The 22456-nt window shown below is 35.2% G+C and overlaps 1 protein-coding gene across 3 annotated transcripts in view; it reads left to right on the top strand.

Moving 5' to 3' along the window:
- LOC112152658 (FERM domain-containing protein 5) overlaps positions 1 to 22456 on the top strand; it is a 53983-nt gene that overhangs the window by 24796 nt on the left and 6731 nt on the right. For 2 of the 3 annotated variants that reach the window (XM_036212382.1, XM_036212381.1), the window contains 12 exons: positions 10853 to 10957; positions 12042 to 12084; positions 12945 to 13023; positions 15314 to 15411; positions 15872 to 15995; positions 17004 to 17091; positions 17198 to 17286; positions 17735 to 17798; positions 17902 to 17984; positions 19477 to 19551; positions 20141 to 20209; positions 20403 to 20509. In XM_036212382.1, the coding sequence (XP_036068275.1) occupies positions 10853 to 10957; positions 12042 to 12084; positions 12945 to 13023; positions 15314 to 15411; positions 15872 to 15995; positions 17004 to 17091; positions 17198 to 17286; positions 17735 to 17798; positions 17902 to 17984; positions 19477 to 19551; positions 20141 to 20209; positions 20403 to 20509 (1024 nt within the window). The remainder of the gene's footprint in view (positions 1 to 10852; positions 10958 to 12041; positions 12085 to 12944; positions 13024 to 15313; positions 15412 to 15871; positions 15996 to 17003; positions 17092 to 17197; positions 17287 to 17734; positions 17799 to 17901; positions 17985 to 19476; positions 19552 to 20140; positions 20210 to 20402; positions 20510 to 22456) is intronic. The other variant, XM_036212383.1, reaches the window with a different exon arrangement.

Raw genomic sequence — 22456 nt, forward strand, 5'->3', positions numbered from 1 at the left:
TGGCAGCATCTATTGTAAAAACATGTTTGTATTAGTACAAATTATTTACTCATCCACATTTTTAGTCTGTTTTAGTCAGATGTTTTAATTTACCTGAACCAACAGTAACATATTTATAAATTGGAATTATTATTATTACTATTTTAACTTTTTTTTAAAGTTTATTTTAGTTATTTTTTAAACAAATATCTATTATTTTGAATTTATAAAGATTTCTGGAACATAAATAAATACAATTATTTTATTGATAACACAGGATTTATACAATATCAGTAATCTTATGAGATTATCATGATTGATATGAAATTTGTAGTTCTTCAAATGATCACTGGAGTCTGGTTTCAAAGGGGCATTGACTCTTTAATTAAAAAGTTCAGCTTTTTTTAATAAAATTAAATACATCTACAACCTGGTTTTAAAAAAATTGCAATATTTTTTGCTTTTTTTTCTATTTACAACAAATACTTTGTTCCTTTTTTTGGGTGTTTTGATTTTGTTACAGCTCAGATTCAGCATATATTGGCATGTTTTGTTCCTTCTAATTGGATAAAATAGTAAAGACATCTTTCCCCTGTTTTGCCAAATCTGCAGTTGTCAGAACGTTGAACTGGGTGGAGTAAAGTTGTAATCAAAATGGCCCTTCCAAGTCTAGCTTCTAGCTTAGAATCCAATGGTAGAGGTCAGAAATTATCTATCTAGTAAGCTACTTTTATCAATGGCTAGTACGTTATCTGTTAAAAAAACAAAAATACATCAGTGATTGTAAAAAATAAAATCAACTATGTATTCATGTAGCAACATCAGTGTTAGGTTGGCATATAAGAATTCAATAAAGCCACGATTTGATTCACAGTTTTAAAGTCACAATTTCCATTTTTTTCAGATTTTTTTTTCCTCAACAGAATGAATTAAATGCATTTTAAGGCCAAGTATGTCTGTTTTCCTTCAAACATAAAATGATTCTATACAAATAAACAGTTATACATAATATTGAAATGATCAGAAAACCTTTGTAACGAAAAGGTATGTTATTTGTTTCAACATCTCTATTCATGCTGTAACAAACTTAACACACAACCTCAGAACCTACTGTGATACAGTGTCACTGGACACACCCACAACAATTTTGCATTTTTGCCATTAAAAGATAAAAACATGAATAAATATTTTTCACAGAGGAATTTACACCCCTACCATAAATATCTCTCGTTATATAAATATCTTGAGATCCTTCTATCTCCGTCCTTCTATAATGACTTCAGTATTTTCTCTTATAGTTCGGTGTTTCATTTTAAAAGAGGGCTCTGACCCAGTTTGGCCCATATTTAACCTTGCCATTTAGGTTATTACAAAAAGGGTTTCTCTGGGCAGGATTGCATCTCCCTTGGGCCTCCTTTAGAGCTCCAGCACATCAGAGCAATGGTGGGTATTCACGCCTGTGTGAACAGTCGGCCAGTCTCCAGGGCCAAACAGCTCTTCACATTTTTATGGCTGGGTTCACTACTTAAATGTCCTGTTGCCCAAGGCTTTGGACACAAAGAAGTGGGTGAAAGTGGTACTATTATGAGCATTAAGTGTTTGAAACGTCTAAAGGGTACGGAGAGCATGATTGCATTTAATTTTTTCTTCATTTTTGAATCTTTTTTTTTTTTTAGTTTTAATGATTTTCTTTATATAACACTTCTTCTTTTAAAGTTATTTACGTTTTCTCTGACTCACACCCGCATTTTTCTTGGAGAGTGATGTATTTTTATAGTCATTACTCATTATTATTTCTAAGAATTCTGTACTTTTCATCATTTATTTACCATAATTTACTCATTTTTTGTTTTAATGTTAAAGTGAAATCTATTGCTAAGTGTGACCACATCAGTTTTTGTTGTGACATGTGGAAGCAGCTCTTTTATTGAATAGATGTGGACATTCTAACATTGACCCAAATGTTAATACAGACAAGGTGACCATTTAGTTATGTGAATGTGAAACAGAACTTAAGTCTCCAGGGTTTAAACATTTTCCTCTCTATAATTCTGTAACTTTGAAGTTTATTCTTTTTCGCTGTCCTCATCCTACATAATAATTTAGAGGGCTCCTTAAAAGTGCAAATGTTTGTCTAAAAGATGTTAATTTTAAAAATCGCTCTTGCTCTCTTAAAGAGGACAGTGGTCCTATTTGATCATTTCTCTTGTGACTTGAGATTTAATCAACCCACTTTAAGAAATGGGGTGCACAACAGGGAATTGTCACTCCAGTAATAATAGAAAATGAAGAAGAATTCCACAGTGAAACTAAAGCTTGGGAGTAGAGTGACGTTTCTGTATCTGGGTGACTTCTTGTCTTTCACAGAGCCTTTTTGTTTTCCTGCTCTCAACCTTGCAGTCTGAAATCTGTCAGTTTAACAGACGCGAAGCTAAAACCGCCTTTTATGTGGGTTGATACGGTTTTAAAAAAGACATTTTACCAGACAAGCGGCATTGAATTTAGAGGGAACTAAAAAAAAAATACTAAAAAAAATGAAATTGTGGGAGTCTGGGTAGAAAAAATGTAGCATAATGAATGTTTTCTGTGACAGTATGTTTAATTAATAGAAGGAGTTGTAAAGGCCGCTTGTAAGGATCCAACTGCTCTGCCTGATGGAAGAATATTTTTGGCAAACGGAACAGTGATAAAGCTGCAGTGGGTGAACTGCCCGCCTCCGTTTTTAAAGAAAGCCTCAAGTTGAGATGCAGCTTGCAAGTTGGAGTCAATGAAAAAAAAGGCATGTGAGAGCTGGTTATAGCAATAAACTAAAAATGAAAATTTCATTTTCGATGTAAGTTTTCATACCATGGAGCAGTGCTTATGGCTGCTGCAGAGATAATTACCAGTCCTTTCTCTTTGTGTTGTGTACTGTAGGGCTGCCACGATTAGTCGACTAATCGACGACTAATCGACTATTAAAATAGTCGACGACTAATTTAATAGTCGATTAGTCGTTACTTTGTACTATATGGAGTCAGAGTATAGTAAAGTTGAAAGTTATAATGGTGTTATGCTAGCTTATTGGACTATTTTGGTTTTTTAGGCTATTTTGTTTTTTTTATTTCAGACATGCTAGCTGTCTTTGCTAGCTTAGTCTTTTTTTGTTTAAGTTTTTTAGGCTGTTTTGGAATTTAGCTAATATTTCAGCTGCATGCTAGCTGTTTTAGCTAACCTAGGCTTTAATTAGGCTAATTTGGCCTTTAACTAATATTTTAGTTGGCTTTCAGCATCTTCAGCTATCGTCACTAGCATCTTTTGCGGCCAAATTCAGCTTACATTTCATCTATGATGATGCTAGTGTGAATATATATACAGTTTTTAGTTATTTTAAAGCGAATGATGGTTAAGATGTGTGTTTTACATCCACTTTGTGCATGACCCGATTAGTCGACTATTAAAATAATCGTTTGTGGCAGCCCTAGTGTACTGTATATGCTTTATGGCTTCAGGCTAAACCAAGTTTTGGTTGTGTTAATGCTCCATGCAGTCAGACTTTCTCATCTCATTTATGGGGTAATAATGTTTGAGAATCAATATGTGGTCTGAATGGCTGAGTTAGCCAAATTGTGCTTGCTAAGTCATAGCCTTCCAGCCTTTTAGCTATTTTTGGATAAAAAAAACAACTTTGCAAATCAGATTGCACAAAATACCAGAAATTAAATATTTTACGTCATGCAAGTTTTGTTCAAAATTCTACGAAATTTAGTGCACCCATCACAAAATCATGAAAATGAACCAAAACTAAAATGCAATTAATTCAAAGATTTACAGAACATGTTACAGAACATGTGTCAAAGTCAAGGCCCGGGGGCCGGTGATGATTCTACCCGGCCCTCCAGATCATTTTATTTTATTGACATCAATGGCCCAATGTTACATTCTGATTATATCTAATTTCCATAATTATGACAAAATATATTTTTAAGGAGAGTAAAATATTGAGAGTTATTTCAGGTTTATTCCGGAATAATATTTCTGCACATTTTTATTCATAAAAATGTACATTTTTAAAGTTTTAAAAATGTATTTTTAGTGTGTTTAATAAATGTTTATCCTGTTCAGCTGTGATCTAAGGTGTGTTTTGGATTTTGGCCCCCTCTGCAATTGAGTTTGACCCCCCTGGTTAACAGTAAGGGATAATTCCATGCACTTTTGGCTAAATGAGGAAAGAATTTGATCACTTTCATTTAGGTAAATGACTCAAATATTCTCTCTAAGGAGTATTTTTTTTTTTTTGTCCACAAGTTTTTGGTATTCCGTTTTTTCCTTTCACTTTCCTAATTTCTTCCATTCCCATTGTGTTATGATGACCCACTTTTCCTGGTGAGACTGCAACACAAAGTGCTTCCCAGGCTGATTTGCTGGTTCACAGAAGAGTCTTGTACAAAGACTTGGTACAATCACTGATGACAATCTGTCACCCAACCACACATCTTTTTTCTAACAACTATTACGCATTAATGAACTCTTTAATCACGCTCTTGTCAGGGTCAAATTGATCCTTAAATCTCCTGAATTATTTTGTTTTTTTCTTTCTTAGATTAGGATACTTTTCTATTGTAATTGCTCTTGAAAGATTCTCTTGGTATCTATTACATATTTGATGTCTCCCTGAATTGCCTTGGGCTGCATGATAATGTAGGCTAATAACTGTACTAAAAGCCATTGTTGAGTTACTACAATGGCAGCAGAACATTCACTCATCAATTGGTTCCAAGCCTCAGGGGGGCAAGTCAGAGTGACTTCACTTTTTTTTCTCCCCAGCTCTGTCTGAACTCCTCAACTGAACTCCTGTCAAAGTAGTGATATAGATGCATTTTTTTCTCTTGTATTTTGATAATATTTATGATATAATTTTCAGCTAACACTAGAAAAAACATCAGTTTTGACGTAATAATAATAATAAGAGCCCCTTTAAGGACTTAGGATTAACAATGCAAGGATGTACATAGATGTTGAGAGGATAGACAGTGATTGTTCTTGGAAAAAGCTGCTGAGGTTGAACCTACCAGGAAAGGCGCCTGGAGGAACATCAGATAGGAGGTTTATGGATGTAGTAGTAAGAGTGGTTGGTGTGAGCAAGGAGAATGCAGAGGATGGAGGCGGATGATTTATTGTGGCGACCCCTAAAGGGAACGGCTGAAAGACAAAAAGAAGGAAATAAGAATAGCACCCTGCTGTCCCGTTTGGACCTGGATGTCTAGACATTTAAGTGGCCTGACTTGTTAAGACTTAAATATAATCTGTATTTTTAAAAATATTTGCATTTGCAAGCAATATTTTATCTGTAACACTTAATTTTTCTGCAACTTGAGTTTAATAGTGGAATGATTAATGATGACATATTAATTGGTTAAAGGGTCACTTACCCACCGAAGTACTTACAAAGTAAATGGTTAATGTCTGTGACTTTGTGGTAAAAGACGAATCCATTTGAAAGCTCTATAAGGGTGAATTAAGAATGGACACATTTGGGTAACTTAAACTTAAGTTCCTCGATAATCCTGAAAAAAACAAAAAAATTCTGAATACACCAAAGCTCACTCTGGTCCAGGACCAGGAACCGCTCTCTGACCCATCTTTTAAGTCTCAGTTTGTTTCCAATCAGACGGAACTCCGGTTCGCTCTGAGTGTCCTCAGTTTGAATAGACTCTGTGCTCAGAGTGGAACAACTGGACCAAAACGGCCACCGTCGCCACACACTACGAAATGTAAAGAGAGAATTAGAGCAACAATAAGTCATAGAAATGTATTGAAATGTCATTGGATGAATGCAGGCTCATTCAAAGAACTCACTGTGTTTTCCCGACAATCTATATGTCAGAAGAGTCATCGTCTCCTCAGTAACCGCCTTGCAGTATGACTCTGTCATACCAAAGTAGCAATAAAAAGTGTTGTACTTGACGTCGATACAGACGTTCAAAATTGGTCATTAAAATATAAAGTTTGATTTAGTTAACTATCCCGACAAGGACTGCAAAATACAGGACTTCCATTATTCTTTCTCTCATTGCGTTTTTCTGCCCTTGTAAGAGATTGAAACAAAAACGTCCATTTGACAGCCGTCTGAATACAGACCAGGACTAGGACTTGATCCGGACCAGCAGACTTTTCCAGTCTGAATACACCCTGAGATATCCTGCTATTCTGCAAGTAGGCTACTCTAAGTTTTAAAAATCCCCTTTTTCAAAATAAAAAAAATAGAAACGATTACAGATGACTTAGAATTACATTAAAACATACACAAAGACCCACCTTTATTCTACTTTTCTTATTTTAAGGGTTTTCTGGTATTTAAAGCTAATTTTTTTTACATTTATTATTGGGTTTATGCTTAATTTTGACCTTAAAAATGCACCCACCTGTCTTAACAGAACTAAAATGGATCTATTGTCTCATTTACTGATCTGTATTACTGCTAAAATTCACAAACTTCAATAAAGTTTGTCATTACAAGGAAAGTTCTAATAGAGTAGTAGTAGTGAATGAACCCCTCCCAGCCCACCACCACACATCCATGCACACACAGTCAATAGCATCATGTTTCCTCTCCTCTCACTATAAAGTATATAATGTTTTATTAATGGTCTGGGCTCCTGTGTTGACATGGAGACTGTTTTAATGATTAATTTAAAGCAAAGTGCCCATTGTATGGTTAGAATGTCGGAGAACCGCTGCCCCGTTTTTTAGGATTATCCAGAAAAAACTCTTAACTTTGTTGTATCTCTTATTTGTCCACCTGATAAATATTTGACTGGTGCAAGTAATCATAATACATAACAAAGTAAGACTGGGAATGCTTTTGTGTTACATACGTATTAAGTGTTAAAAAAGTAATTCAGTATAGTCATGCATATCATGAAAATATATATGATCAGGAACTGATCTTTTACCAAAAATGTAAAAAAAAAAGAAGAAAAATATGCAAAGAGACAAACTTTGAGGCTCACATGTAGCTCACATTTGATCTATGTATTAATTTTCATGTAGTATCTTCAGAGAAAATAAAAAAAACCCTACAAAATAAAATAAAAAAATAGCAAACAAAAAAATACTTTCAAGGTAGGAGAACACGTGTGAATCATTGACTGTATAAGATAACTGGACTGAGCGATCCATCCCACCTAGCGTTCCAAACAGGAAGTGCCCGTTAGCTCCAAGAAGCCACGATCCCATACACTTCTACTGAAATATAAACAGCCATTGTTCAGTCATTTTTGTCAGAATAACCATTCTGACTCAGATGCCTTTTTTGCTAATCCTAATGTTCTTTCATGATATTATTTCTTTATAGCAAGTTATTCAAGTTATAAACTAACCAATCAGATGCCTCAGTAAATCCATGTGGTGCCTGCTGGCCCCCACCTGGAATGAGAGGTGCAGGAAGGTGCTTTAGCACCCTTTGTTTGAAGAATGGTGTAATTCATTTGATTAATCTCATTTCTGCTTCAAATATTAGTTTAAAATGGCCGGTTAAGATCCCAGGACTCCTTGTGAGCTTGTTTAATGATCCATTTTCAGTGCTAATTGATGAACAGAGCAAACATTTTTAAAACGGCTCAGGAACAAAAACACAGAGTAGGAAGGTTACACTAAGACAGAATTGGATTGCACTTATGTTCAGCTACAAAAAGTTGAGAAAACATTTTTTAAAATTAAGAATCTGATAAAATATTAGCTTTCAATAGAAAATCCAAAGGATCAAAACTAATATTTGCTAGTGTCTATGACAGGCTTGCCACCTGTCCACCCAACAGTAGGCAGGTCAGGCTCTAGCAACCCCCTGACCCTGAAATCCATTCAACAATGATGGATAGATTTACTAATGTTTTAGTCAATATTTGCTTTTTCATGATTATCTTTCCCTTTTTTTCAGTATTTGATTGTTTGTTGGAAAAACTAGGAACAGCTAAGAACTCTCTAAAGATGGCAGTAACATTCAGACCGGTGGGGGTTAATTCAGCCGTGCTGCATGCACCACACAGGGGGAGCACGAGGGAGCTCGAACGGGGTTGTAGAAAGAGGGAGGGAGGTGGATGGAAGTGCTGCTGAATACTAACAAACTTGCTCTTTAGGAGCAACAAAAGAACAGATGTCTCCTCTGAATCCTGTCTGCTGATGCAAGACTCTCTGTTAAGTGTTTGGCTGTTCTCCCATATAGTCTTTAATAGCAATATATATATATATATATATATATATATATATATATTTAAAATGAGTTATGAGTTGCTTATAAGTCATAAAATCGTTTTTGTATTTTTGTTTTTCTTCGTTTCGCTTAGACATATTTCCTCCTAAGCATTCTTTCTCCTCTGATATCTGACGATCTGGTAGTTAGAAGACATGTCAGCTTGGCTGCAAATATTACAACGAAGCGATAATCTCAAAGTGACAGTGGTGAGACCCAGGAGGCCCCTCGGTCCTGTAAGAGAAAGGTCAGATATTGTCAGTCAGCATTGGGTCACAGTGAGTCTGGGGGGGGGGGGGGGGTGTTCAGGACTGACAGGTCTTTGTCCTAATGACAAAGTAACAGCTCTGTAAACTGTTCTATATATATAGCAGGGTTTTCTGCTATCGTTTTGACACCAAAATGAGCCAATAAAGGTGATGTTTTGTAATGGAGTGAAGAAAATGGCGGCCGAAGAGACCATAAACTATCAAATAATGACAGTATGAGAAGATGTCTGAGAAGGCAAGAATTTTAAATTGAAAATCTGTTTTTATTGTTTTATGTAGGTAAATAAAAGGAAAAAGTGGAAAGACAGGGATACACAGTCATACGTACCAACACCTTCCCCTTAAAAAAACAATTTTGGACACCACTATCACTCCGAATACCCTTACAATTGTAGGGCAAGAATTTCTATTCTATAAACGAAAAAAAATGGATTTACAAAGCATTAAAGATTAATTTCTCTTTATGCAGACTTGGTTGATTATTTACATTCTTTTCTGTTTTGGTTCTCAATAATTCCTGAGAGGAAATATAATCAAATTTATTTTCTATTGAACTACTATTAAATGAAAAGTAAAAGTATGCGGTCTTAGAGGAAAGAAGAGTAAATCAGACCCTGCGGCACAAACTGTGATGCAGCAATCAATGAAGATGTCTTGTTCCTGATTAATAATAATAATAAAGGTAAATGTTGGGAAGAAAAGGAAATAATTGCAGATCACAGACCGGACATTTGTAGCAAAAATAGCTCTGTTGAGTGGCTGTAAATATTTGCTAGATGTTGAATGTTGAATTTTGATCATAAAGCTGCAAACTAATTCTGGAGTTTTTGTACTTTCATATATTTTTTTTACTATAAATGGTGAAATTCACAGGAGGTGCCCAACTTTTGCTAGAAACTGTGGTCTTCTGTATGTTGAGATTATTGCGTTAGGATTTGCTCTGACAAACCATCATCCATCCATCCATCCATTCATTTATAGGATCTGCTGAATCCCTGTTGGGGTCATGGGGCTGTTGGGCCCAGGGGGAAAGTAAATCCTGGACAGGTCAATGAACCAACATCATTAAAAAAAAAAATAAATAAATAAATAAAATCAAAGATAAAGAAAATCCACAATTATTTTTTCAGTCATTTTGTTGGTTATCAATTATTATTGTTAGTAATTTAGTATTTATTTCAGCTTTAATACTGGAATAACTTAAGCCACATCGTCCAAATGTTTGAATAATTCTAGAAAATTTTAATATTTTTCTTTCTAAAGTAGGTTGAAAGTTTCACATCCAAACCACGTGACACCACCACATATCCAAACTGACCTAGACTACAAATGTCAAACTATTAAAAACCCACTTGGATGAAAATGTTTTTTTTTTTTTTTTACATGTAGCATTTTTCCTATGATGAAAGACATAGATTTAGAACATTTAGTTGAAATATTATTTCAAAAAGAGTTTATTTGTGACAAAGAAAAAAACACACTTGATAGGCCTCAAGCCTCCTGCTCTGAGCTCTCAGCAAGTAATTTATAGCGGGGTGGGGTTACTCTGTCCCATTAGCCCCGCCCACAAATCAGAGGTGAATTCCTAACAAACAACTGCTGCCACGCAAAAAATATGTCCTAGAAAAATAAAGTTTTTTCTTTTACATTTTGCCAAAAGACAGCCTAATTATAGTTTAAGACCACTTGGAATGTGTTTTTCTTTTTTACAAAAGATGATCACAGTGGAACTTTCGTTATTGACCCAATTCGGTGAGGCTCAAGACTGTCTCCCTGATGCAGCTGATCTCGAAATGCTTAAATGTAAAATGTATTAATAAATATTTTTGACCTGCCAGTGCTTCCTGCTCTTGTTTAGCTTTCATCAGTTCTCTCATTTAACTTCTGTGCTTAATTCTGTATTATTGCCACCATTTACTAACACTGTGTTTCTTAGCACTGAAGGACACATCTATTATTTATGATTTACTTTAAGAACTTCCAAGGAGTTTAAAGCTTTTTTTTTTGTAAATGGCTAAGTAAAAACCAAAACCTGAATATTAGCATTTGTCATGTATGCAACTGTTCTTCCTTTTAGGGTTTGAGCTGAGAATTTAGGAATCAGATGTTCTTGGAAGTGTTTAAGTATTCAGTGCAACACTTTGAATCTCTCTCATATCCTCATGAAGAATTATGACAGGGTTTATTCTCAACACTTCACACCGCTCTGGTTGAGTATTAACATCAAATAAATCCAGGATATCTCCAGTGGATTAAAATAAAGGAGATTTTGTGTCCATTACTTATTTCTAACTATTCCTAGTTTAGTATTTTTAGCTATTTGTATGCTTTTATGGTGATTTTTGGTTGTTTATTTTTGCTTTTCTTCTTACAGCGCGATGCAAAGGGACAGTATCTATTTGACCTCATCTGCCACCACCTCAATCTGCTGGAGAAAGACTATTTCGGCATCAGATACGTGGATCCGGACAAGCAACGGGTATGAATATGCATCAATGTTTATAGGATTTTTTGTGCTTGTTTTCTTTTTTATGTTAATAATATACATTCTTAACCATCTGGTTAAAGTGGTTATGGATTTTTTTTATCTTTGTGTAAATTTCCATGTTAAAATAATTTTAAATCTTACTGCTATTATTTGTTATCCTCTAAAGTGATCAAGTTTTTGGGTTTTAATGTGTTCAGAATTCCTTTTTAATTGGCATTTGCTTAATCAATATTTGGCTTTTATTATAGATTTAAATTCGGTTCTTAATTTGTTCAGCCTGTGTAAACTAAAACAGATTTTTGACCAAGTGGTCATAATCTGGCAAAAAAAAAAATTAAAAAAATCAATTCTCAGGGTTAATTTAAGGTTGCATCTATATCAAAGATGTTAAGGTATGACACTTTTGTCACTTTTCTTGCAAATCTTTTAGTTTTTCCTTACATTACTTAACTCTTTGATGCCTAATGATGCAAATGTGCATCAAACAATTTTGGCTCCAAAATGACTTGAATCTACATCTACAAAAAATTAAATAAAGTTAGTGTCTAAAGAAAACGTTTTAAAGACATGACACTTCCTGCTTTTCTTCAGCTAACTCTCAGCATGGGAAGGCATATGCTTTAGACTCTAATTCTGTGAGAAATGCAGTGGTTCTGCTGGAGTCATGAAGTATTTACACCGTTACAGATCCCGTTGTAGTTCAGCCAAATCATGCTGATGCTGCTTCTCCTGTACTGTCACTCAGAACTGTTTCGGTGGTCTTTGCTGAGTGGATTGTGTTAACGAAAGGAACGAAAAGAGAATCAGTGAGAATCTAAATCTGACCACATAAAAAAAAAAAAAAAACGAGACCATGGCCATGATGCTGAGTCCAGATTGTTTCTCCCTGATGTAAAAACACGTTTTACTCAGAAAAGATGAATGTTTTTTTTTTTTTTACTGCTGTAACACCATATGTAGAAAGTGACAGGAGTAACTGCCGAACATGATAGTGACACTATCAGTGTTACTTAAGATGTGCAGATTTCCCACTGTTGAGGTTTGTGAAATCATTCTGCTTTTCTTTTTAACGCAGCACTGGTTGGAGTTCACAAAATCAATCGTTAAGCAAATGAAAGGTAAGTGTTTTTTTTCCCTTTATTTTTGTCTGATTTCATAGTCTGTTAAATTAGTGTTTTTAAGAGCATTATTATAATATGCACATTTAATATTGTGAGTCGAGGTGATTTTTAAGTCAGTATATTTGCATGTGTGTGTTTGTGTGTCTGTCTGTAAAGTGATATTATAAACTAAATTGTCTTGTTTTTTTGCTCATTTTTTTGCTTTGCAATCTGTGCTTGTAAACACATTGAATAGTGGACCATTCAAAAACGGGATTTAACTCTTTAAGTAAATACATTTAAAACTTTAAACTATTTATAATGACCACTTAATAAACTTTATTGGGAAATTGGCTTAAATTGTATCGTATTGGGCGACTTAAGTTATCTAAAATGTGACGGAACTATTGGTTTTATGACAAACAATATCATTTATTGCAAATAATATGAGACTTTTTGAACAGCAGTGAACTTCATAGAAAGGAAGACCCAAGTCTGGGTCTCCCTGTGCCGGTCCCCAAATACAGGAAGGGCATCCGGGGTGAAAAACTCTCTGCCAAACCAACCGCTGTGGCGGCCCATAACGGGATGTGCCGAAAGATGAACAAGAAGAGTGAAATTCATAGGAAAAACAATAACTTCCTTTAAAGCACCGGATTTCTGCTTTCTGTGAGACAAAAAGTCTAGATTTTTAAAGTTTGACACTAAAATGTAAGACATTTGTTTTATTATTTCCCCTTTTAAATAAAGTCTGCAGGGAAATTCTAATATGGAAGCATTCATCTGATTGAGCAAAACAGGACTTGCCCTTTTCCTGAAAGTTTTTTGGTTAATGCTATTTTAAACATTTTGTTTCTTTTCTCTTCTGTTTCTCAAAGCTCAACCTCCATTCACCTTGTGTCTGAGAGTCAAATTCTACCCTCCTGACCCTGCTGCTCTCAAAGAGGAAATCACTCGGTATGTACTGCAACATGTTTTCACCTCACAGATAACAGAATGGCTGCAAAAAAGCTCTTAAATTTAGCTTGAATTAGAAAAAACGGTCTAAAGTTTTGAGTAAATTGGTCTTAATTTTGTGCTTTTCTGTCTCACTAACAGCATAATCTCAAATGTTTCACTAAAGAAAAAAGCCGTGAACTGGTTGTAAAAGGTTTTCTTAACGGGGATCTAATTAAATAATGTGCATCAGCGAGAAAATGGTAATTTGGTGAAAAAGGGCATGAATATTCATGATGGTAACAAACAGGTGCATCATAATATTTATGAGGGTGCATCCAAGTTTGCACTTAGCCTAATTATAATATTTAAGATGTATTTAGAAATGCGCAACAGCAGTGATTATTGAGGTTTTTTTTAATGGTTAGACAATGTTACATTCAGTCATTTATCATTTTTATTGTTATTTTCACACTTTATTTAGTTAATGTAACCATAGAGTTCCTTCGCTTTGTACTAGTGCTCATAAATGTGATTTGAATTCGCATTAAAAGGATAATTTCGTGGCACATTTTTGATCAAAGACAATATTTAATCTTTTATGTGAAATTTAAAGATGAAAATTCATAATTTACAGAAAAAACTCTAGAAAATGGCTTTTTTATTTCTATAGCGTAAACGGTCTGATCAAAGTTTTGGACACAATTTTTAAAATTAAAAAATGAGTTTCAGACTTAAACACAATTGTTGATAGTTCTTTAGTTTTTGACAAGCAAGAATCATATGAGATAAAAATGGTTTTGATGTGTTCTCCTTACTAGATTTTTTTACACGCAGACAGATTTTCTATCCCAATAAGCCCTTCTAATCACTCCTGCAAGTATCAGACTCTAGTATAAAGAATTGTTGTAGTGCACCCTTGAATGAGTGTACACTCCAGTCGTGCTTTTACACACTGCCAGCAGAGATGTTCTCTTCAGGGTCTAATCACATGAAGTGACTATCTCATTTTCACTTGAAAGAGAGGCAAAGATTGAAAGTGCGAAGGCTCTGAAGGAGTGGATGGGAAGAAGGAGGACAGAGTGGTAAATAATTATGAAAGTGGAGAGGGACAAATAATCAACATGGAGGAATCTAAAGTGTTGTGTGTGATGCTTGTTCCATGTTTTCTGTTAAAATTTTGTGCAACTGCTTCCAGATTCAGCCATCTGTATCATTTCAATTTGTCGCTTTTTGGTTAAAAACACCGTCTAGGGTGTCTGAAATATAAAAAAATATATATACATGGACAATTATGGGACACCCAGTATATAAAGCTAAATACAATTACTTTTAAAGAATATACAAGAACTGTTCCAGGAAATAGAGGAATATTTATTAGAAAAATCAACCCATACGTGTGTGTGCATTTCTGTCTGTGGGATAAAGTTTTGGACTAAACAGGGAGGAAAGTATTAAAAAAAAGAGTCAAATTTTTCACAATTAAATAGAAAAAATACATACTTAAACCCAGAGAAATATATAAATGAGAAATCTAATAGGACAATGAACAGACGATCCTGATTTGTGACATAGTTTGGTACCTTGATGCTTTTTGTTTTCTTTAATTCGTTTGTATTTATGTGAATAATGATTATATACTTAAATATTTATGCATGAAATTATAGTAAAACTGGGATTGGGAATTAATTAGATTTTTTTCTACCCACTCATTGTTTAAGCATTTTATCCCTTACTTTCATGTTATTTAACTGTTTTATTTTGCGTTTTAAAATAGAATGATCTCATATCATATTTTTTGTGAGGAGGACTGTCATATTTGGAGAAAACTTTGAAAACGACTTAGAATTATGTGGCTTATTTTCAATTGACTGAAAATAAAACACACATTAAAGAATAAAGCATAGAAGTCTCTACGTGACCTCTTTTAAAAAAAAAATATTACACACTTACTTTCCTCTCACTTTTTTAATAAAAGGCTTTGTTGACCCCGTTTTTGTTTTACCAACACGGCTTCTTTTAGTAGATTTCTTTATAAAAGCATTATTAGAGAAAAAGGGCAGTAGTTTGAATGACTCACCATAATTCCTGCCTAACAACTTCCCTCAAATGCTCTCACCTTTGAAAAATAATACTAGGTCTAATAACAACCATCAACGTCATTTATATCATTAAAATTTGTGTTTGGAGCTGAACTGAAACATGAGTTCCTGCTCCCATTAACTCCTGTGTTTTCATTTAGAAATCTATTACAAGTAATGATTATGAGGATACTTGGTGAACTCATCCGAGCGTGTCTTTGTCCGTGCAGATATCTTGTCTTCCTGCAAATCAAGAGGGACCTCTATCATGGTCGTCTCCTGTGTAAAACCTCGGACGCGGCCATGCTCGCTGCCTACATCCTTCAAGGTAATTGAATGAGACAGATGGAAATGACTTGCCCCACTCTCTGCATCTCACTGTGTCACAGTGCTGTGCAGTTCACCACGCTGACAGATACAGCCGTCCACTCCAACACATTTCCACATGATTAAAGGAGGTTTTTAGCTGTAAAAATGAACCAATTAACCTTTTGTTTTGGGATTTGTTTCGAAATAACAGTGGTTTAAAAGGTAGTATATTTTGAGCAGTCGAGAAATGATGTGAGGTGGCGTAGCAGGCTCCACAGAAAGCAGTGTTTTGATGGCAGGCATGTCCTCTGGAGGACGAGCTGATAAATTAAACATGGACTGCCTGGTCAGATTCTTCTTGCATGAAAATCAGCATCGGGGTCGTGTGAGGAAGAGCGCCAAGGACCCCAGAAAACCTCATCTTACCCGTCCCATTTGATCTGTAAACATATTTATTTTTCCTCTGATTCCTCTCTCAGCTGAGATCGGTGATTATGACCCCGGGAAGCATCCTGAAGGTTACAGCTCCAAATTCCAATTCTTTCCTAAACAATCGGAGAAACTGGAGCGGCGGATAGCAGAAATCCACAAGACAGAGCTGATGTGAGTGAAACCACACTGCTGCGCTTACACTGATCACCTGTTTGACTAACCTGCTGATGTGAATTCAGCCAGGTCTATGATAGTTGTCTATGATCGATTATCCAGTCAGATCACACTAAACAGCCCTCAGCTATTGTTCAGTTTATAGGAAAAAAAATGACGAGGTGAGCGATCAAACACAGCAGAAGTGTGACAAAAAAAAAGAAAAATATTTACTTTTTTAATGAAGTAATTCAATTATCTGTTCCAAAATCACTGATAAACGAGTTGCAATGTTAATAAATGTTAGCATAGATGTTTTTGATATTGATTGGAGTAAATATCTCAGAGTTTCTGCATCTGTGGAGATTTTTTTAGTATAAAGTAAAGAGAATTTTTTTTAACTTAGCATTTACACAACTCTTTTAATTATTTTTTATTTATTTTTTTTTGCTTTAAAGTATTTCATGGCTGATCATTTTTACCCTTTCTATCTTTTAATTTATATACTGATTCCTCAAAATATTACCCTTCCATATTATGCTCATCTTTTATTTTGAATTCTTATATTTATTCTGTAAATAATGACTATTCTGTGTCTTTTGACCATTAGAAGTTTATGTTTAGCATGCATGTAAATGTGTATTCTGCTGTAACACCTGCTATCTATTTATGTCTTTATGTCAAGAGCTTTGTGTTCTACATGTTGATGAATGGTGCGCTATAGATAAAGTGAGCGATTGGTTGACATGTTACAAAAAAGTAAAGAATTAAGAATTAAATTTAGTTCTGATGTCATGGAATAAGGTAATAAAGAGCATGACTCTCTGCTGCCCACTAGTGGTTTTCTCTGAAAAGCAGTCACACTGTTCATAGAAAAAACACTGTAAAAATATTATGATTGCTGCTAAATTTGCTTTTTTTTTTTGTGCATGAACTTTTTTTTTTTTTCTTTTTTTTAAAAAGAGTCTTAAACTTACCTGTGATGTGATTTGGAGTCACTTTGCTTGTTCTGTTTCTGTCTCGCAGCGGACAGACACCGGAAACTTCAGAGCGAAATTTCCTGCAGAAAGCCCAGATGCTGGAAACATACGGCGTCGATCCACATCCCTGCAAGGTTGGGTGGTTTTGAGACAGTGTAGGACTATCAATGAAGAAAAAAAAGAGGACAATTAAGAACGCATAACTCATTTGTTTCCATGTGTGGTCTTTCATTTTGACAGGATGTGTCTGGGAACCCTGCTTTTCTCGCCTTCACGCCGTTTGGTTTTGTTGTGCTTCAGGGAAACAAGAGAGTTCATTTTCTCAAATGGTGAGCTAAATGTCTTCTTTGGCTATGCAAAGAACATAATCTGGTTGTTTGGAATAATCAAATTTGACATGCATGAATTTAATATAAGCCTGTGTGTATAAAGCAGAGGGCATAAGACCTAACAAGGGTCTCTACCCGTGTCTTTTTGCCAATGACAGCAGTTAAATTCAATAAACAACTTAATAAAATTAGAAAAATAAAACCAGATTTTTACACTAAAAATGACAATTAAAGTCTAAAATCAGACCCACCATATTTGCTGTTTTTGTAATAGCTTTGCTTCTGTTGTCTCCGTGCTCTGCACTCTCTGTCTGCAGGGAATATTATTGCTAATCTGTTTTGTCAGATAAACATGCAGCACTGTGACTGTTTACGTGATCTCCGAGCGGTAGTCATAAATATTTAACGAGGCTGTGGCTTTCTCTGCTTACGCTTTCTCCCCCAACAGGAACGAGGTGACCAAGCTGAAGTTCGAGGGCAAGACTTTTCACATATATGCAAACCAGAAGGAGGTGAGAGCGGGAGGTTTTGACTCGCTGGGAAGTGTGGGATTTCATCTCAGTTTGTTATATTGTCCTGCACCACTTCTTATTTTCCAACATGCGGGACAAAAAGATCATCTTGACATACTTTGCACCCACACCGGAGGCTTGCAAACACCTGTGGAAGTGTGGAGTGGAGAATCAAGCGTTCTACAAGTGAGCCAGCCAATCTCATTTCCTTCCTTTTCTTTGGTCACTTTTCTGTCTCTCAGTTAAAAAGACAAAAGTTACTTCAGACCTTTAGTGGTTTTTGTGCATGAGACATATCAATTAAAAAAATACCTTTCCAGCACAAAAGTGAAAGAAGTTACATTCATAGATGAAGGAATTAGTAGAAATTCCTAAATTAATAGTATAAAAACAAAATAGTAAAAAACAAAAACTGCTGTTTTATATGAAAATATGTCAGCTCTGGATAACAAAACACTATTTATTGCACAATTACTTAATTATTACATATCTTTGTTTACATTTGGGGAAACACATAAGTGAGTATGATTTTGATTCTACAAAAATGCAATAAAAATGATCTCTGGCAGTCATTCCATCCAGTCGATTATTCAGTGAAATAAAAATATTAGGTTTAGTTGATAAAAGTATTTTTTGCATAAAGGACATTTGAACTGTCTGCCACACAATAGGCAGAGACGGTTTAAAAGACAAAGTAATTATAGTTTAAAATTATGAGTTTTTCTCTTTGCCAAAATTCTGAAAAAAACAAAGAAATTTGTGTTTCAATTGAAGGAATCAATATGTAGAACAAACCAAAAGAGTCAATTAAAGAAACCAAATCCACACGAATGACCAAAAATTCGAAATTAATGAATTCTGTTGCTCAATTCCAGGTTATTTAGAAATACAATTTGCCAAATTTGCTAGTTTCTGTGCTACTATATATGGAATGCTTTGATGTAAACCACATCCATATGTTATATAGCACATATATTTCTGTTTAGAGACAATCCACTTGTTAATATTATTTTTTTTACTATTTTTTTCCTTTTAAATGTTAAAACAACAGAGAAAAACGTTTTCTTGTTTCTGTTCTCTTTCATTTCATAAGAAAAAGATCTTGTTTAAGATGTATTGTTTTTAATGTTTTATTTTATTTTATTTTTTACAATTTCCACAAAAAAACAAAAGCAAAAACTCCTGCACAAGCTCTTATATAAGGGAAGTGAAAGCAGCAAAACATTTTTTTTTTTTTGTCCCCTTAACATTTTTTGGATGTTTTATGGAAATAAAAAGAGGAAAAACGTGATTATTTAGCAAATAAGTCAATCAAATGGATCAGTGATGGTTCAGGTTATCAAAAAGCATGTGGAGGGCTTAAAAATGAAAGAGGCAAACTACTAATTTTTCAGGAAGTCGAGCAAGAACATCTCAGGAGAGGAGTCCGCATTCAATTTATCAAACTAACAAAAGTCCTCGACTGCAAAACGAAACATTAAACTCACTGACTATTTCTGTGTAAACATATTAAATACTGTATGGCGCCGGGATAGGGATGTAATGCCAATTGTGCATGGAGATGACATAAATAATTGAATCATGTTCGCCTGGATTGGAGAGCCATGTGCAGCCTCACTGAATCATCGGTTGACTTTCCATGTGGCCGGGTTTGACTTCTTCGTTTCTCCTTCATCAGGCTCGAGAAGTCGAGTCAAGTTCGCACCGTGTCCAGCAGCAACTTGTTCTTCAAGGGCAGCCGTTTCCGCTACAGGTAGAGTACCCGGCCAGGCTGTTTGACCGATGACGGGGAGGGGAGGACGCGGGAGGAGACGCAGCTGGAAGGGGAGAAAAGTGCTTTCTAGGAGACTCGGCCTCCTGGTGGTCCATGTTGTAGCGTCAGTGTACAGCTGCCTGGAGGATAAAAGTGACACTTTACTGTGTAGGGGACATAAAGATACCATTTATCACTGGATGCTCTTTTGGTGCTTTAAATTGATTTTATCCAGTGCTATTACTGGATAAATAGATGCTGTAAATTGAGGTTTCTGATACAATTTCCCATTTTATGAAGCATTTTTTAATTTATTCTTTGCATTTGCATGATAAAAGTCTAGCCAGTCAGTTTCAGGGTTACAGAGCGTAGTATTAAACCATGATCATTGTTTTGATATTTTGCCTGCAAGTCTGTGCATTTGTCAGACTGGTGCTAATTCAGTCCCCTGCGTCTGAATTCACCGGGTTAATTCAGTCAGTGTTGATGCGTGGCTGTGTTGGTTGGGGCTGCTGTGCCTGATCACTTAAGTGTGCATGTGTGTGTTTGTAGAACTCATCCTGAGCATCATTTTTGTGCTTTACAACAGTGGAAGAGTGGCTAAAGAGGTGATGGAGCAGAGTGCCAAAATCAAACGTGAGCCTCCAGAAATACACAGGTAGAGTTGTAAACTCAGGAGAGGTCAGACTGTTTGCTCAGATTTTTCTTTTTATAACGCTTCATTAATCATAGGCACCAAGCTGCTGTAGATGTCTTCAACTACCAGCAGCGGGGTTACAGTATGGAATACTTTCACTCTGGGGATGATTTCACGGACATTCGTGTATTTGTGTCTGGTTTTGTCTTTGCAGGGCTGGCCTTGTGCCCAGCAGAAGCTGCCCATCTATCACCCACGGGCCTCGGCTCAGCAGTGTACCACGCACACGTCGGAGAGCTGTGCACATATCTATCATGGAGGGTAAGAACTCAGCTGCTCTTACACGCACATTCAGGGCTGTTCGGAGACGGAAGCCAAAAATTAGGCAGAAGATAAATGCATAAATGTGTGATATTGCACAAGAAATGGGATATTGTTGCACCCCGGTCTGTTAATCGGGAGGAAATTAGGTTCAAGTTAAAAGATTAACAATATTTAATACATTTTCACATTCAACAATTTAGATTATACAGATAACTAGTTTACTTTCAGCGCTTTGTACCAAACTAATGTCTCTCTTAAGGGTCAGACATGGAGTGGCCCTTAGTGAAACAAGTTTTTCCTTTTTGTTCTCTCATGTGGCCCCTGTGTGGATCAGAAATCAATGTGTTTGATCCCTGCTGCAGATGCAGAGGGATTTACTGGTTTATATGTATGTGTCAATCTTTGTTCGCTAACAGTTAAAACAAATAAACAAAAAATAAAATATTTTAGCCTTTTCTAAAACAATACGAATCAATTATTAAGCATTTGTGGTGTTTGTGAGAATTGATTTTTCATTAAAGTTCCATTGCGATTATCCTTTGATCTATTTTTAAAAGCATTTCCAATCTTTTAACCATGATTGCGATTTTTAGGTAAAATAATAAAAAAAACTTGTCATTTTCTAGGACAGTGGTCGGCAACCTTTAACAGTAAAAGAGCCATTTGGACTCGTTTTCTGATATCAAAACCTTGAAGAAGCCACATAGATTTACTTTAGCCTTTAAGAAATTTGGAGAATTCATTACCATTTCATACATTTTTCATATTTTTTGGCACGATCAAAAGCAAAAATATAAAAAGAAACTAGCATCTCTCAAAATGTGTTTTTTTTTTGTTTTTTTTAATCTTTTAGTAGGTAAAAATAAGTAAAAATAGTAGATGAAATTTCTTTATTACTAGCTAAACTCCAACATAGCCTAAAATTCCTCAACAAACGAGAATTACTTATAAATTTTTAGCCTGTTGTTGAAATAGAAGCTAAACTCTAAATTAGCCTAAAACATGTCAAATTACCCAAAAACTTTAGTAAATCAACAGATTTTGAACTAAATTCAAAATTAGCATAAAAAACTCAGTAGAAGCCAAATTAGGCAAAAAAAGCTAACTTTTTGCTTAATTACTAGCTAAACTCCTCAACGTCTCAAACTCCTCGCCTAAAATTTCTTAGTAAACTAAATTACAAAAATTAAAAAAAAAACGTAAAAACTTACTATTATATTATTTTTCTTCAGCCAGAGAGCCACTATGGATAGATAAAAGAGCCACAGGTTGCCGACCTCTGTTCTAGGACATAGTTTCTGTAGAGCGACAGACGTTTATTATAAATTCTAAGTTGTGTATGGAACTGTCGACACAATGTCTGGAATGCAGAAAAACAAGCTTCATTGCCAAAGCTTTACTTCAACAAGGAGAGATTTCATTGGGAAGCATTTAACGGCGAATCATGAACAGTAAGAAATCTTTAGCGGTTAGAGAAATTTAGCAGCTGGAGAAATCTTGCATGCTAGCGATGTCCCCCTTTCCCATCATCGTTCTGTTAGCTTACAGCCCCTCACAACCCCAACCTTACATTACGGGTGCAGCAAAAATGGCGAGCAATATTGGAGCCCCCAGTCTTACAGTTTTGAATTAGATTCCAGCTCAGACGAGGAAGACAAAGATGGATTTGTCTGCAAGTGGATGAATCGGAATGAAGTGTAGCAGGAATGCTTTAAATTACACCAATTTATGTTTTCGGCTTTTAATTGGACACAATCGTGTCTCCAGTTTATGCATAAAACCAAGTAATTCCAAAGAGTTCACATATTTTCTCCTGCAGCTGTGAGTCCTTCATCATGAAAAAGGCCTTAAGAGCATGCTAAAAACATCCTTAAGTCATTATTTCAGAGTAGGTCTCTAAAGAAGCACACTCATGGATTTGAAACTTGAGCCGTCTGAATGCGT

The sequence above is a fragment of the Oryzias melastigma genome, linkage group LG6 (assembly GCF_002922805.2).
Source record: "Oryzias melastigma strain HK-1 linkage group LG6, ASM292280v2, whole genome shotgun sequence".
NCBI lineage: Eukaryota > Metazoa > Chordata > Actinopteri > Beloniformes > Adrianichthyidae > Oryzias > Oryzias melastigma.